At 42.8% G+C, this 14,547-nt stretch overlaps 1 protein-coding gene across 2 annotated transcripts; it reads right to left on the bottom strand.

Moving 5' to 3' along the window:
- Positions 1-965: 965 nt before the first annotated feature.
- Positions 966-14,088, bottom strand: CRHBP (corticotropin releasing hormone binding protein). Of its 2 annotated transcripts, none has more exons than XM_067731044.1 (7): positions 13,569-14,088; positions 13,157-13,250; positions 12,729-12,886; positions 11,095-11,305; positions 9,233-9,381; positions 5,326-5,443; positions 966-1,674 (listed from the first exon to the last, which is right to left on the bottom strand). In XM_067731044.1, exons 1-7 carry the CDS (start codon positions 13,686-13,688, stop codon positions 1,517-1,519), a joined length of 1,008 nt encoding a protein of 335 aa, XP_067587145.1. In that variant the 5' UTR covers positions 13,689-14,088; the 3' UTR covers positions 966-1,516. The 2 variants fall into 2 exon arrangements, with proteins under 2 accessions (XP_067587145.1, XP_067587146.1); XM_067731045.1 differs by having other exon boundaries at positions 13,608-14,084.
- Between the last annotated feature and the right edge of the window lie 459 nt (positions 14,089-14,547).

The raw sequence follows: 14,547 nt of genomic DNA, 5'->3' as shown, positions 1-14,547 counted from the left end.
TGATATGTGACTGCATTAATTCTTTGGTTGCTAGAAAGACTATGAAAAAGATAAAAGGGTTCAACTACACAGAATTTATTTTCTATGAAATAAGAAATCCAGCATCTTATGTAACTAGTCAGGAATTATACAGCCATATGTTCAGACATTTATTCATTCATCCCAGCCTTTATCCCAGCATTTATCCATCTATCCATTCAGGCATTTATTCATTTATTTGCTAAAGTATCCACTCATTCCAAAATACCTACTGAGACAAAATTTGTCTCAATCCTGGGTTTTTTTTAGCACTTTCAGTCAACTATTTTTCTTTCTGCTTGGTTTTCAGATTTTGTTAACAAGCCCAGTGTATGGGATTCCAGTACATTCCATTATAAAATTATCTTAAATATGTTTGGGGAATCAGAATCAAGCCATTAATTATGGAACAGTTCGCAGCTTCCATCCATTAATTCAAAGTAAAGAGGACTATTCACTTAGGAGTATTTCCTTTGTTCCTCAGGGCCTCATTTTTGACCCCAAGGTGTCTTTTACAGACCACATGCTTGGTCTCAAGCCAAACGTGGACAAGGTTCAGTCAACAGTAAACTGCCTTCAGTACCAAAAAAGTACTCAGGTTTCTGCAAATTGTGTCTATGAGAGTTTAAGGCCTTTGTTGTCCCTGTTGAAAAGTACACTCTTTATTGTGACAAAGACATGTATTCTCAGTTTTCTTGGAGGACAGTGGAAGAGGGATCCCCATATCCTGCTTCCCTATCACCACCAACTGGTTAGTGTTGTTTGTTCAAACATTGCAATTTTACCTTCTGCCCTAAATAATCCTACTTAACGACCCAGGGTTCTTGGAGCTCTAAGAAGTCTAAAATGATTTAGTTCAGCATTTGATGCTGTACCACCTGAGAACATTATTTTCTGATGGTAATAAGGGAAGGAACTACTCAGGAAAACAAAGCAGGATGTTGACGTGCCAACATTCTGAATATGTTTATTCATGTTCGGATTTACGGATGCAAAGTGTTTTACATGCTACAAATGTCTGTTAAAAACAAGTTGTTACAAATCAATAAATAATACTAGCTACAAGTATTCTCTACTGTAAACAGAATAATAAGCAGAAAATAAATAGATGCAACTGCTTTGGTACACACGGACATGCGTTTTCTGTCATAAAACTGATAAGAGCACTAACATTTTTAGTTCTTTGTAGTATTTTCCCTTGAGATACAAGTTTTCATTGCACTCGTCTTACCAGTTCAGGTTGGTAGCATATCAAAGAATTACTGGAAACTGGTTTTCTACTGGGGTCGGGGAGAGGGCTTATTTTCTGCCACGTGGTCATTTATATCTTACAAATGAAAAAGAAGCAAGGTACAAAAATTAGTGTGTGTGATATGTGCTCAAGGTTGGGAATACTGATTTGTATGAAAGGTTCTTAACCAGCTGCTCATCAAAATCATATATAACGGCCATTAAAAACTCCCTTAGCTAGCAGCATGGAAATCATTGGCTTGGTTCTTCAAAGAGTAGACAAACAGAATTCCTGGATACTGTTTCCATTCGGGTTTTCCAGTTCGTATGGTTCCAGCTGGCGGTATTCAAAAGTCACACGATTTACATGTCTTCCGCTGGAGACCATGCGCAACACGGTGTTGTCACAGCCAATTTTCATCTGGGCTATAATTCACGGAAAAAGTAAAAGTTTCCCAGCAGGTTAGAAAGGACACAGTCAAACCATTTCTGTCCACGAGATCATTTAAACACGAAGAAAGCAAGGGGATGTAGCTTCCTCTCACGTACTCAAACCAAGCATCTGCCATCAGGCGAAACGTGTTTGTTCTCATTCTTATAATGTACAGCTGACCTTGAACGACGTGGGGGGTGCGTGGGGCGTTAGGGGTGAGGACCCTCCCCACAGGCGAAAATCTGCCTATAATTTATAGTCTTCCCTCCAGAGCCACGGTTCCTCCAGATCCGAGGTTCCACATTCTCGGGTTCAACCAACCTAGGATCGTGTAGTACTGTCGTATCTACTAGTGAAAAAACTCCGCCTATAAGTGGGCCCCCGCAGTTCAAGGGTCAGTTGTTCAAGGGTCAACTGTATAATTAATTGTAGAATAGTGAAATTAAGCTCAGCCTTTCTCCTCATGTGCAAGAACACTGTTAGGCAAACAAAACTGGCTGCAAAGAGGTAAGAAGATATCTCCTTGTGCTTTTTATGTTCTCTTACCTGCAAAGCTTTGGTGGTGAAGGCAGAGGAAGGCAAGCATCCGACCTGCTGCACCTTTGCTCTAGTTGTGTCCTGGGGGGCGGGGGGGGGGCAGTGCCGCCCTCTAGGGACAGGTTGGGAATTTGCAGAGGCAGGTTTTGGTTATATCTGGGGGTGCGAGTGGCATTTAGTGGGCAGGGCTGAAGGATGGAGTGTATTGCGGGACATTTATGTAGACTAAAAATATCACCTATTTATTATTTTCTGAGCCTCAGTAATAATTCTGTTTTACATATAAACAAAAATATCATTTGCGTGGTTTAGACATACACTAAGTATACTCATTTTTGTTCTATTGTTCACCTGTATTTTTATCTCTAATTTTTTTCTGTACTTCTTATATGGAATGGCTTTTGATATCCTTACTTTTCTTAAATCCAATCTTATTATTTTAATAAGCATCTGGCAACAGTTATGTATCTTCTAGTACAGATGTGCCTGAGCAGTTATATACTGAAACTGTGTGTGTGTTTAAGGCATTCTTCAAAAATCTTTTTTCAGGTTTATTGAGGTATAGTTGACAGAAATTGTATATATTTAAGGTGGACAACATGATGGTTTTATATAAATATACATTGTGAAATGATCACCATAATCGAGCTAATCAACATTGATTACCTCACATAGTTACCTTTTTTTTTCTTTTCATTCCCCACTCCCCTCCCTTCTAGCAACCATCTGTTTGTTCTCTGTACCTGTTTCTGTTTTGTGAAACTCAGCATTTTTATTAAAAATTACTTTTGTTTTATTTCTTCCGCCTCAATCTGGTTCCTGAGGCAAGATTTATCTGCCCTACAATAATCCTTTCTGCTGTTTTAATTTTCTCAATCTTTTTTTCCCCACGTTGTCTCTATAAGGCCTAAATTCTGAGAAATGTTATTAACCTTGTATAACAGGTACTTCACAAACATGCACCTGGGTTTAAATCAAGTAAAACAGCCAGATAGAGTTATTTAGGTAAAAGTCAATTTGGAGACATAATAAATATAAACCCTATAATTATTTTAATATAAGCACCAGGGAATCTAGACTAAGCTTCTGTGAGGAAGTCCAGAGTTAATTTTTTAAAGTTTTTAAAATAAATTCATTTATTTTTGGCTGTGTTGGGTCTTCCTTTCAGTGCACGGACTTCTCACTGCGGTGGCTTCTCTTGTTGTGGAGCACAGCTCCAGGCATGCAGGCTTCAGTAGTTGTGGCACGTGGGCTCAGAAGTTGTAGCTCGCTGGCTCTAGAGCGCAGGCTCAGTAGTTGTGGTGCACAGGCTTAGTTGCTCTGCAGCATGTGGGATCTTCCCGGACCAGGGCTCGAACCCGTGTCCCCTGCATTGGCAGGTGGATTCTTAACCACTGCGCCACCAGGGAAGTCCCTAATTTTCTTTAAGTTGTTTGCAAGGCCATTCTTTTCTGATCTTACTCTGAACTTTAATCTACATAACGTGACTTATTTCCTTTAGTTAATGCGCATATCATTTATTATTTGACATAATTCCTAATACAATCCATTGTAAAGGGCAGGATACCTAAGAGTTCTTCATTGTCTGAACGACTTAAGAGGGGCTCATGAAAACATGGTGAATTCAAGAAAAAAGTGAAGTCTAAAATGAACCAGTGAGTCAGATAATTCAAGCCTTCACATTATCTTAAGATGGGTTTCAATTATCTAAATAATACAGGCAAAAGTGGGTTTTTGGCCTTAGCCACACCCTTTGAAATCAAGTCATATAATTCATGCACCAAAATTACTATGGCTTCAACTATCTAAATTTTAAGGCATGAGTGTGCTTCAGTTCTTAATCTAATCTTTTTACCCAGCTCAAACGCAGCTCCTCACAGGTGCTCTCCATCAGCCTGGAAGGATCCAGTGCCTCTGAGAGCACACACAAAGGGAGAGAAGCCATGATGCACTGGTTTAAACCAGGGCTCAAGTGTAAATTAGTATAAACTAACCCTCAAGCTTTTAGCAAAGTGGGTTTTTAGAAATCTTTTCCCTTGACCTGTGTACATTAATTCTATTTCAGAGAGATTTTGTTTATTAAGTTCCCAGCATTAGCTCAGAGAGAGAAAATACTGGTTGGCAGACCTGGCTTTAATTAAAACTGGTAACAGCTGATCAAAAGGCTGTCTGACTTGCAGCTTCATTATTTAGTTGGTTAGTGATGTGTGCTTAAAAAGAGGAAGGGGGCTATGGTAAGGGATGAAAGGCTGTTCTTCTGTTTGACTTCTGTCTCTTAAAAGATAATCACTGGTTCCTGCATCAGAAGTACAGATACAGGAGTGACCTTTACAGAAATGTTTTATGTAACCCTCTCCCCCAACACTTGGATTTCGTTAATTAATTTGGTCACTAGTCAGCAATTCCCACCCTCCTCACCCCACCCGAGCATAATCAAATGGAAAAGCTGCACTGATCTTTAACAAAGAAGACCTGATTCTGTTTGGCGAGAACCAGGTCTTTTATTACCCGTGACCACTTTTAGATCTCAGAATTTACCTCTGTTTTGCAGTGGTCTTTCAGAGGCTGGTGTTGCTGCTAGAAGTTGGGGACGTTCAGCAGTTCTGAGATTTCTAATAAAGCGTATCACCTTCTAATGTATCAATATTTACTATGAGTAATACACACACATATACATATGTATGGTAAAGTTATTTAGCTATTACTTCATTTTTATACTATTACTAATTGACGATACATCCACTATTTGAACAACGGTTTTCAGTCAGTAAAATCTTTAGTCTCGAGAGGAGGAAAGCAGGGACCTTCAAGAAGGTGGACAGAGCACAGAACCAAAAAGCTTTGTCTTTTTCATAGTCGTACTTAGGGCAAACCTTAAACACGCAACCTTGTTACTTCATAAGTTTTTCTCCCAGTGTCAGATATTGTGGTCATGCATTCTTGATACTGTGCTTAGGCTCAAATGCAAAACCCTCACAGTTGCTCAATGTGCAAAATCGAAGTTTTTTTGGTGGAACTTGCCCTCCCACGTATAAAAAATTTGAGGCATTTTATTTAAGGAAACAATCTTAATAGGCACATAAATAATAATCAAAGAAATATCTTACCAGGGCCGTGAAAAGGATAGCAGAGATCAGCTAAAGGCATCATCTTGGAAGGGTCGAGTCCAGTTCCTCCCAGCAGCTCCACAAAATCTCCTATTCCCACACAACCTGCTGAGGACTTCTAAGAGAATAAAGCAGCAGAGGAAGATGTATTTAAACCAATTAAGGAAGTCAAACCATTGGACCAATGGCAAGTTGGTGAATTCAGTCAGCTGTAGACATCCTGGCAGCGCCATTTAATTTAACATCCAGGACTCTGGGAAGTAAGACTTTTTAAAGAAAAAAAAAAATCATAGGAATTGCTTTTCTAAATCGGTTGAGTAATCATTTTAAAAAATGTATGTGCATTTAAAAAACATTTTTTTATAAGCTCAAGGACTAGAATGATGAAACTGGAATCTGTAAACTCCATATACAATATATGAAAATTGAATCTGAAAATGCTTTGCTTTTTAAATCATTTGGACATACACAATGAATTATTTGAATTTCTTCATGCATGCAGTCAGAGTTTTGTTTTTTTTTTTGCGGAATGCGGCCCTCTCACTGCTGCGGCCTCTCCCGCTGCGGAGCACAGGCTCCGGATGCGCAGGCTCAGCGGCCATGGCTCACGGGCCCAGCCGAGAGGCACGTGGGATCCTCCCGGACCGGGGCACGAACCCGCGTCCCCTGCATCGGCAGGCGGACTCTCAACCACTGTGCCACCAGGGAAGCCCTTTCCTCTTCTTTATAAAAGACTTTTTCTGCTATTGAGACAATTCTTATCCTTTCTACTGATAAGGATTTAGACTAGTTATAGGAATATTAAAAAAAGAAAAGACCCCTCATTTGGGGCTCAAATTAGCTAGAGTTACCATCAACTTTCTCCTTCCAACTAAAATAAACTTATTTCAAGCTACTCAAAATAAGTGTGTAGTCTTAAGACTTTGTGTGATGCACTGTAACCACCTTTTTCTGCTTCCCTTCATCTTTTCCACACTGTGTCATCCACGGCAATTCCTGGGCTTCACTTTCCCACGCAAACAAAGCAGGCCCCCTCTCAGCCCCAAATGTCACCGTTTGGGCCACCCGTTTCCCGCGATCAGGGCTGGCCTTGTGATCGTGCCACCCGCGCCCACAGGGCTCACACTTACAAGGCCTAGTGCTTGGTTTAATGCTCTGCTGTCACCATTTTGAAATTCCTAATCATTTAAAAATAAGGCCCCTGTATTTTCATTTTTTACTGTCCCCCCACAAATTATACAGCCAGTTTTGCCCGTGATCCTCTTCTTCGTGAGACGTAGCCATCAAGAGATCTAGCGGAATGTGGCAAGGTGCTTAGAAGCTAAACAGATAGACCACGCTCCATAGGGACCAAAATCTAAAACAGAGAATGTAAAACACACACATACATCAGCGCACACAGTCCCACATTTGGAAGATATTGAAATGCAGCTGGAACTAAACAACCAATAGAAGATAACACAACAGCAACTCTTTGACTAATGAAAGGAAGCAGGTGTGGGTATATATATTTAAAGCACCTACTCTGTCCTGGGTTCTATGCTTAGGTATTTTACACGTAATTTCATCAATGATGAAATAGAGGGTTAGTTAGCCCCACTGTGTACAGGGCTCATTTTCTTGTAGGAACAGTTGAATAAGCCATTTAGAGGTAAAGGGAAAAATATGTAATTGCCTTTCCCTTGAGTAGAGGGTGTCCAGGGGGAACATGTCTTAGACTAAACATTCCACCTGGTTCTGTAGTTTCCAAATTTCACAGGAGGAGGTGAAGGGGCAAAGGCAGGCTCAGGAGAGAGAAATGGGAAATAAGAAGTTGGGAAGAAATGGCAGCTAAAATGAAGGGAACAAAACCAAGAAACAAGGAGGTTGGGAGCACGTACTTTTTGGCGTTCAGTGACTTTCCTCTCCTCTTTCCAAACCTCTCAGCTGTTCTTATAAACAACGGCAGAAGCTGAGCTGTGTAGGGACCTCTGGGGTTCAGCTCCTCAACAGTAACCCCCAAGATTTCTTTGTTGACGTTCTATCTCCCTGGACCAAGTCACTCTCATCTCTTGCCTAGACTATGACAATGGCCTTTTAGGGGCACTGCTGCACCACTCTGGCCCCTACAGCCCATTCATCATCATTCATGGAAGCCAGAATGACCTTTAGGTAACCGTCTCCTTCCCATCATGGACTTTGTCAATTACTTTGGTCATGAGGCCAGCAATTCCCAATCACTCTCACCCCACCTGAGCATAATCAAATGGATTATGTCACTTTCCTGCCTGAACCCCTTTGGTGGTTTCCCACTGAAAATAAACTCAAACTCTGTAATATTACCCGCTGGGCTCTCCACCCCCTGGCCCTGCCTGTCTGCCTGATGCTGTATGATACCACTCCCCCTCTACTTTTCCTTCTTTCCATTTCTAGAACTCAGCAAGCCCATTCCTGCCTCTGAGCCTCTGCACTACTGTTGCTCTGTTCCCAGCTCTTCCTGTGGCTGCTGGCTCCTTCTTACCTATCACTGAAATCTCACTTTAAATGTCTCCTTCTCAAAAGATTTCTTTCTTGACCATCTCATCTCAAGTAGCTGCCTGCCCCTCACTCTACCCCCTTGTCCCCAGCCACCACTCTGCTTCATTTTCTGTAGGGCACTCACCACTATTTGAAATACATTATACTTTTGCCTGTCTCATCCCACTAGAATACAGGTTCTATGTGAGTAGGACCTGTTTTGTTCGTTGCTAATTTCCTGCATCTAGAAGAATGCCTTGCACGTGGTAAGCACTCAAAGAATATTTCGTAAAGCAATAGATACCTAGAACACTGCAGACTTCACATTTTTTTAAGTGGTAAGCACAAAGTATAGTCCTCGTAGCCAAAGATAACTATGGTAAGCACAAAGTATACTCCTCGTAGCCAAAGATAACTAAAGTGCAGATCTCTCAATCTATCACACTTGCCACCTTCTATATTAAACATCAAGAATGACATACAAACAAATCTCAAGCCTATAGGGCTAAACCAAAGACATCCACTTATCCTGGCCTTTATCAAAGGATTATTCTTCCACTAAGGTTCAACTTTAAAAAATAGGCACTGGCCTATGAAGTTAGGGCTTAAATGAAATTGGATTTACTGCTTTTCTCAGCCCTAATCCTATTTATTTGGTTTTCACTGCAATCTTTCTGATTAGGAAGTATGACTATCTTGGATGCCAGCAAATGCATGAGCTGTCTTAACCTAGGCATATGAGAACATAAAAGGAAATGAGGATGACTCAAAGGAAACAAGCTACCAGTGCAAATAAATGTGGCCAAGCTCAGCACTAATCGTAAAATCCATACAGAAGTTCATGGGGGAAGACGTTGATGGGGAGTCTCAACTAATGTTTTGTTGCAAAATGTATGGAATTCAATGTAATGCGAGAAAACGCTTCAAAACTTTACTGTATTTTGCAATATAAAAATCCAGTTTTGTATTTTATGCTATGCTTAGCATTCCTGCATAACACAGTCTGTCAATGAGATACTTCCTTCATGTCAAAAGAAAATTCCAATAATCAGAAAAACAGCTGTGGAGATGACTCACACTAGGTTCTGCTAGGAGATAATTTTTGTAAAAGAGGCAAGTACAAGAGAGTTCAATTGTAATTATATGTCACAACTCTGCCAACTGAAAGCATTTCTAACATCACAAGAAAAGTATTCAAGTAGTCAGAAGAGGCACCTGAGTATGCAACTGGCAGTATAACGGAAATAGAAGAGGAGTTTATTAAAGCAGCGGGGGCAGGCTCGTGTGAGTTCTAACCGCCAAACAGAAGGACGTACTACACCAGTTCATCCACATCTGCCCTGTATAGTTACTTTGGCTCTGAGAAAGCTGAGGTCTTAGGAAGTGACTGGGAAGCAAGTAAGTAACTCACCTTTAATTGCAGACCATTTAAGTGTCCCAGGGTGAGATCAGATATTTTGATCACCACAGGATAAATGATGGAGAAGCTGCAGTTGCGATGCTTATGTGGCACGACCAGAGTAAACCTTCCATTTGGGGTCTGGGAGATGACATTGCAGGCTTTGTAGAAAAACAAAATCACATTTTCACTGCTTGGTATGCTGGGCTTTTATAGAAATTTATCTCATCCTTATTCTAAGCTCCTATTCATGGTCTAGGGGCTTGTGGCCCAGAAGAGAGTACTTATCACAAAGGTGATTTGGAGAAAGGAAGGAGTTGGGGAATAAAAAGCACCACTGATGTATGGACATTGTCAGGAGGCCCTGGCTGCAAGGGGACTTCTGATCGTAATCTCAGGGGGTCACCTTGTTTATAACACTCACAAGACATAAATTAATAACCAACCAAACAATACTAGCTGGTAGAAGTTCTAGGAACACTTCATTAACTAGGGTCCAAGTTCAAGCTGGGAGTCTGGAAGAATCAAGGCTTAAAGGTAAGGCCAGAACTCAAACCCTGTCTGTCTGAAACCTTTATTAACTGAACTTGGAGCTACATGTTACTTTTGAGATAATAAAGTGAAGAAACATTAAACTAGTTACAAAGTAGGCCGAGAAAAATACAAAGCAGGCTTATGTCTGATAAATATTTCCTGGGTGTTAAGTGATAAGTTGACTAATAGGTAAATTTTAAATGTTTATCTACTCCCAAGTCTTTCTGAAATTTTGTTTTGTATCTCAAGACTAGACTTACAATAAATTTATTCTTCTAGCTATGAAACTAGAAGCATCAGAGTTTGTACTTTTTTTGGCCAGTTATGGGACAAAAGTTTCTGATTGATCAGACTATGTCAGAACTACCTTTTGCTTCCATCTTATATCTTTAATTACACTTAATTTCAAAAAGAACTGAAATTCCTTGATGATTCTAGAAGGTTTCTGATCTCTAAGCAAACAGGATATAGGAGAAACAGTTCATGTTGTCCTCTAGTGTTATTCTCCTCCAGTCCTCAGAAACAGCCATTTTGGGGGGCTTCTTTCAAAAAGCTTTTTTTTTTGTTTTTTAAAAACAAAATTTGGGAGATCAGTCCGTACATTATTTTTTGGCAGATTAGGTAGGCCCCATTCTTCAACCACATGAACTGTTAATAATACTATTGTATACAACCAAAAATGAATGTTTTCCTGATTTTTTTATAAACATTTTCCTCTTAATGGGGAAGAAATAATAAACAGATGAATGAACTCATTCTGATTAAGATAATGTGTTTTAGGCCTGGGCTATTCAGCTTTATAGCATCTATTTGTGTATCCACCAGAAATGAACTAAATTAGAGCAATGGGTTCAGACTCAGAAGGCAATGTTGAGGTCCTCTGGTCCAGCCTTCTGCTCAGGGCATGAAATCTGTCTACACATCCCAGATATGTAGTCTTTCAGCCTTCACCTAAATATCTGTAGGACTGCAATTTCATATCTGATCCCTCAAGCTTATCGAGATCAATGGAATGACTTGGAGGGATTAAAGTTTGTCACTGAATACATTGTAGTAGCTCAGGAGATCAGAATAAGACTGGAGAAAAAATAGAATTCCAGCCATCATAAATTAGTATCTTACCTAGCCTGGTAAATAAATTAAAAACTGCTTTGATTTTCATAATAATGAACTGGAAATATCCTTTAGGTCATTTCTAATTACAAAAGAATTTCCATTCAAATCCTTCCTCACTTCAAATTTCTTAAGTCTGTGCAATGATGCTACCTTTGAAAAGCATAACTGACACTCTCTCCCCCCAAGTCCTGCCTTCCAACTAAGAAGACATTTAGTCCACTTACGAAAGAGGTTAGGATCTGTCTTTATGGTTAATGTGAACCCATTTCCTGGTTCATGGACCCGGAAGAAGATCATGGCCACGTTCTGGGAGGATCTGATGCTCCTTCTGCTAAGACCACTCTCACAGAAATCTATGTACCGCTCAGTCATGGGGAGAGGGTGATCCTGGGAACTGGGGAACTTCTCCCCCTTGAGAATCCAACCATCAAATACCTTCCAACAAAAAATACAGACAAAGATGATCACTTTCATCAACTCCTGAAGTCACAGGTGTGTTGAAAAGGGGGAAAAGGTTATCCAGCCACGGGCCTTTGGTCATAAGTGAGGAATAGACAGCCCACACCCCCCTGCACCCCCCTTCTATTTGTATATATTTTGACTGTGAGGGTTGTTTGCAAGTCGCATTATTATTTAATTATTGCTTTTTTCCCCTTTATAAACTCTAACATTTCCAAAGTAAATAAACTTTCTTATACTTTATCATTTCAGCCACCTTGGTAAATGAAACTACAGACGATATACATTTTTGTGTTGGTCATATTTTCCACACATCCTACCTTCAGAAGAATTCCACAGGAACATAATTTGGGTTTCAGTTTTTCTCTTTCCTCATTAAAATATGAACAAAATTTCTCAAAAATAGCAAGAGGAAAAACTGGGGCAGCAACTTTACCTACCTGCCGATGGTTATACACACCCATTGTCCTCATTTTTTTTACTCTTATCACATATTAAAATATCAAGAACTACTTTAACACTTAGACGATAATGGCTGGTATGCAAGTTTGGATTTTTTTCCTTCACTTGTGGAAGTTTGTAGTTGGCTGGACAAAAGGTCAGAGTCTATTGACTTTACTCTTAAAATCACCACAGGTCTCCAATTTAATGAGTCCAACCTAGTTCACGTTAGTAAAATTACCAGCTACAAATTATTTCACCAGATCAGTCCTCTTCTATGACGTTTGACAGGTTCCAAAATAATTCCACTTTGGGATTTTAATCATATTCATTTTAACTGTACTGGAGAAGTCCAGCATCCATCCCAAGCTGACCCGTTAGACTCATGGAGAACGGGGAGTGGGGACTTTTCCGCGCCTCCCACCTGCCTCAGACTAGATTCCTTCTCAGCAACCTTCCCTGCAGCCAGTGCCCTTCTGCGCCAAAATCAGGTCACCCAGGCATTGAAGACAGCGTCTGGGAGCCTGAAACAGCTCCACAGAGAAAGGGACCAGCAGGAGCAAGGCGGGCTCAGATCTCAGACATGTGAGGTCGCCTTCTAATCAGGACCTCGGGTTCGGCGGACCCGAGGGCTCGTACTAGTTGGTTTGTACCCCTTTTCACCTGCTCCCCATTGCAACACAGTGGTTCGCGCCACGAGTTCTAGTCTTTGGAAGCGCCCGGAACCGAGAGCGCACAGGGATGAATTTAAACCACTGCAAGACCAAGGCACTCGCCCTTCTGGGAGTGGGGCGAGGTACACGCTGCGCGGGGGTCCCGGACTGCGCCTCTCCCACTCCTGCACCACCGGAGCATCTAATTACGAGCGTCGCCGGCTCTCCACGCTAGGGCGCAGCGTCCTGGCCATGACCCCTCCCTTGCCCCGCGGCTGGGGCTGCGCCTGGCGGGGGCGCCTCACCTTCAGGAAGTCCCCGCTCTCACAGTCGATGGAGACCAGTTCGTAGTGGATGGTGATAAACTCCTCGGGCTCTGCGATGAAGAAGGCGGCGCAGTGCAGCTGAGGCCGGTCGGCGGTGAAGGTGAACTGGCCCTGGAGGCTCAGCATGTCCAGGCACCCTGGGGGGCGGGGGGGGGGAGGGCAGCGGGATTGGGGGTCCCGGGTTGCAGCCACTGTGGCGGCACCCGGGCAGCCCCTCTCCGCTCGCGCCCTGACTCCCAGCTTCGGCTGCGCCCCGCTCCCGCGCTCCGGGTGCGTCACCCCATCTCGCCCCAGTGCGACTCCTCGGACTGACCCTTAGCCATGGGAATTGCGCTCCCCGCGGTCCTCAACAATCCCCACCTCCCCGCTGCCCGCGGACGGACGCCAGCCAGGCAGCCCCGACTCACGCATAGCGCGGCGGTACAGCTGCTCCCCCGGCAGCTCCCGCTTCAGGTTGGCGCTGAAGAGTAGGAAAGGGTCGTAGTCCACAGCTTCCCGCAGCTGGCCAGGAAAATCAGTCAGTCCGCAAAAGTTCAAGGAGGGGGAAGGGGGACCAGAAGCAAGGCACCCTCCCTGCCCCGCGGCAAAGAGAATAAAGTGACCGGGTCAATGTCTCCTGGGTCCGGAGAAGACGGGAAGGTTTAGACCTTTCCCATCAGACCAGGGTATGCCCAGGGACCAGAGGGAAGGAGGAAGAGGCAGGGAGGAAGACCCAGGGGAAACCAGAGGAGAGGGGACACAGTAAATGGGAAGAAAGAGCTAACCAAAACATGTCTGAGAGCAGAGGCAGCCTGCCCACCCCCAAGGCTGGACACTCACCACAGGAAGGTGTGATGGGTCAACCGGGTAATCGCTCACCTCCAGGTACCGGCTCTCCCCTCTTAGAGCCATCAGGCAGATCAGAATGAAGTGACACTGAAGTTTGAAAGTGGGAGCCATGCCGGCCTTGCCTCTGCAGCTGGTGCTTTCTGCTCCGCAGGTCTGGGCTTTGCTTCCCACGCGCTCCCCCAGGCTGAGAGCTAGAAGCTGGTAGGGTCCCTTTGCGGGTCTCTTTTATAGAGCAGTGAGGAGGGGAGGCTCTCTGCCCCTTAACTGATCTGAGCTCAGTAACCATGGGTTACTCTGTCTCAGTGACAAAGTGCTTGGTGATGACGAGGGTCCAGCTCTCAGCTGCAAACTTTCCGAGTGGTCCAGCGTTATTCACCGAGAATGATTTCAGACACTTACAACTTAGTGAATTAAAGTGTGAGAGAAAGAATGAAGCAAGGATAGAGAATAAGGGACGGCATTTTACTTGGTCGGCCACATGCTGAATTATCCTCTCCCATGGACATGCAGGGAATTTTTGGTTTTGCAAAGCCAAGTGACAGTGTTACCCACAGGCATAAAATACCCAAACACACACAACCTTATCATACAGACTTGTCACATAACCTTAAATGGAGCCATGTTGGAAATTGTCAGAGAATATAGTATTCATGCAATTGCTCATGCCTCTCAGGAAGAAACTTGAGGCATTTTCAGCTCCAAAGAGAAGCTGATTTCGCAGACTATGGCAATCATGTAATTCAAGCTTTCTTTCTGTCCCTTGGTCTTTGCTTTATCCTGGTCCAGTTTCTTGTAAGCTTTTCCTTAATAGAAAGCTAACTGTGGAGTCCATGGACTCCTGGATTTCAGCTGAGCTCTGTCACATAGCCTGAATATATATAGGATGGACACACTCCTGGGCCAGCTAACCGTGGCCATGACCTTAACATCCATCTGAACCACTGAAAGATGGCGTCATTCCATTTCACGC

Source organism: Pseudorca crassidens, chromosome 3 (assembly GCF_039906515.1).
Source record: "Pseudorca crassidens isolate mPseCra1 chromosome 3, mPseCra1.hap1, whole genome shotgun sequence".
Lineage (NCBI taxonomy): Eukaryota > Metazoa > Chordata > Mammalia > Artiodactyla > Delphinidae > Pseudorca > Pseudorca crassidens.
This window is presented reverse-complemented; position numbering and strand designations above follow the sequence as displayed.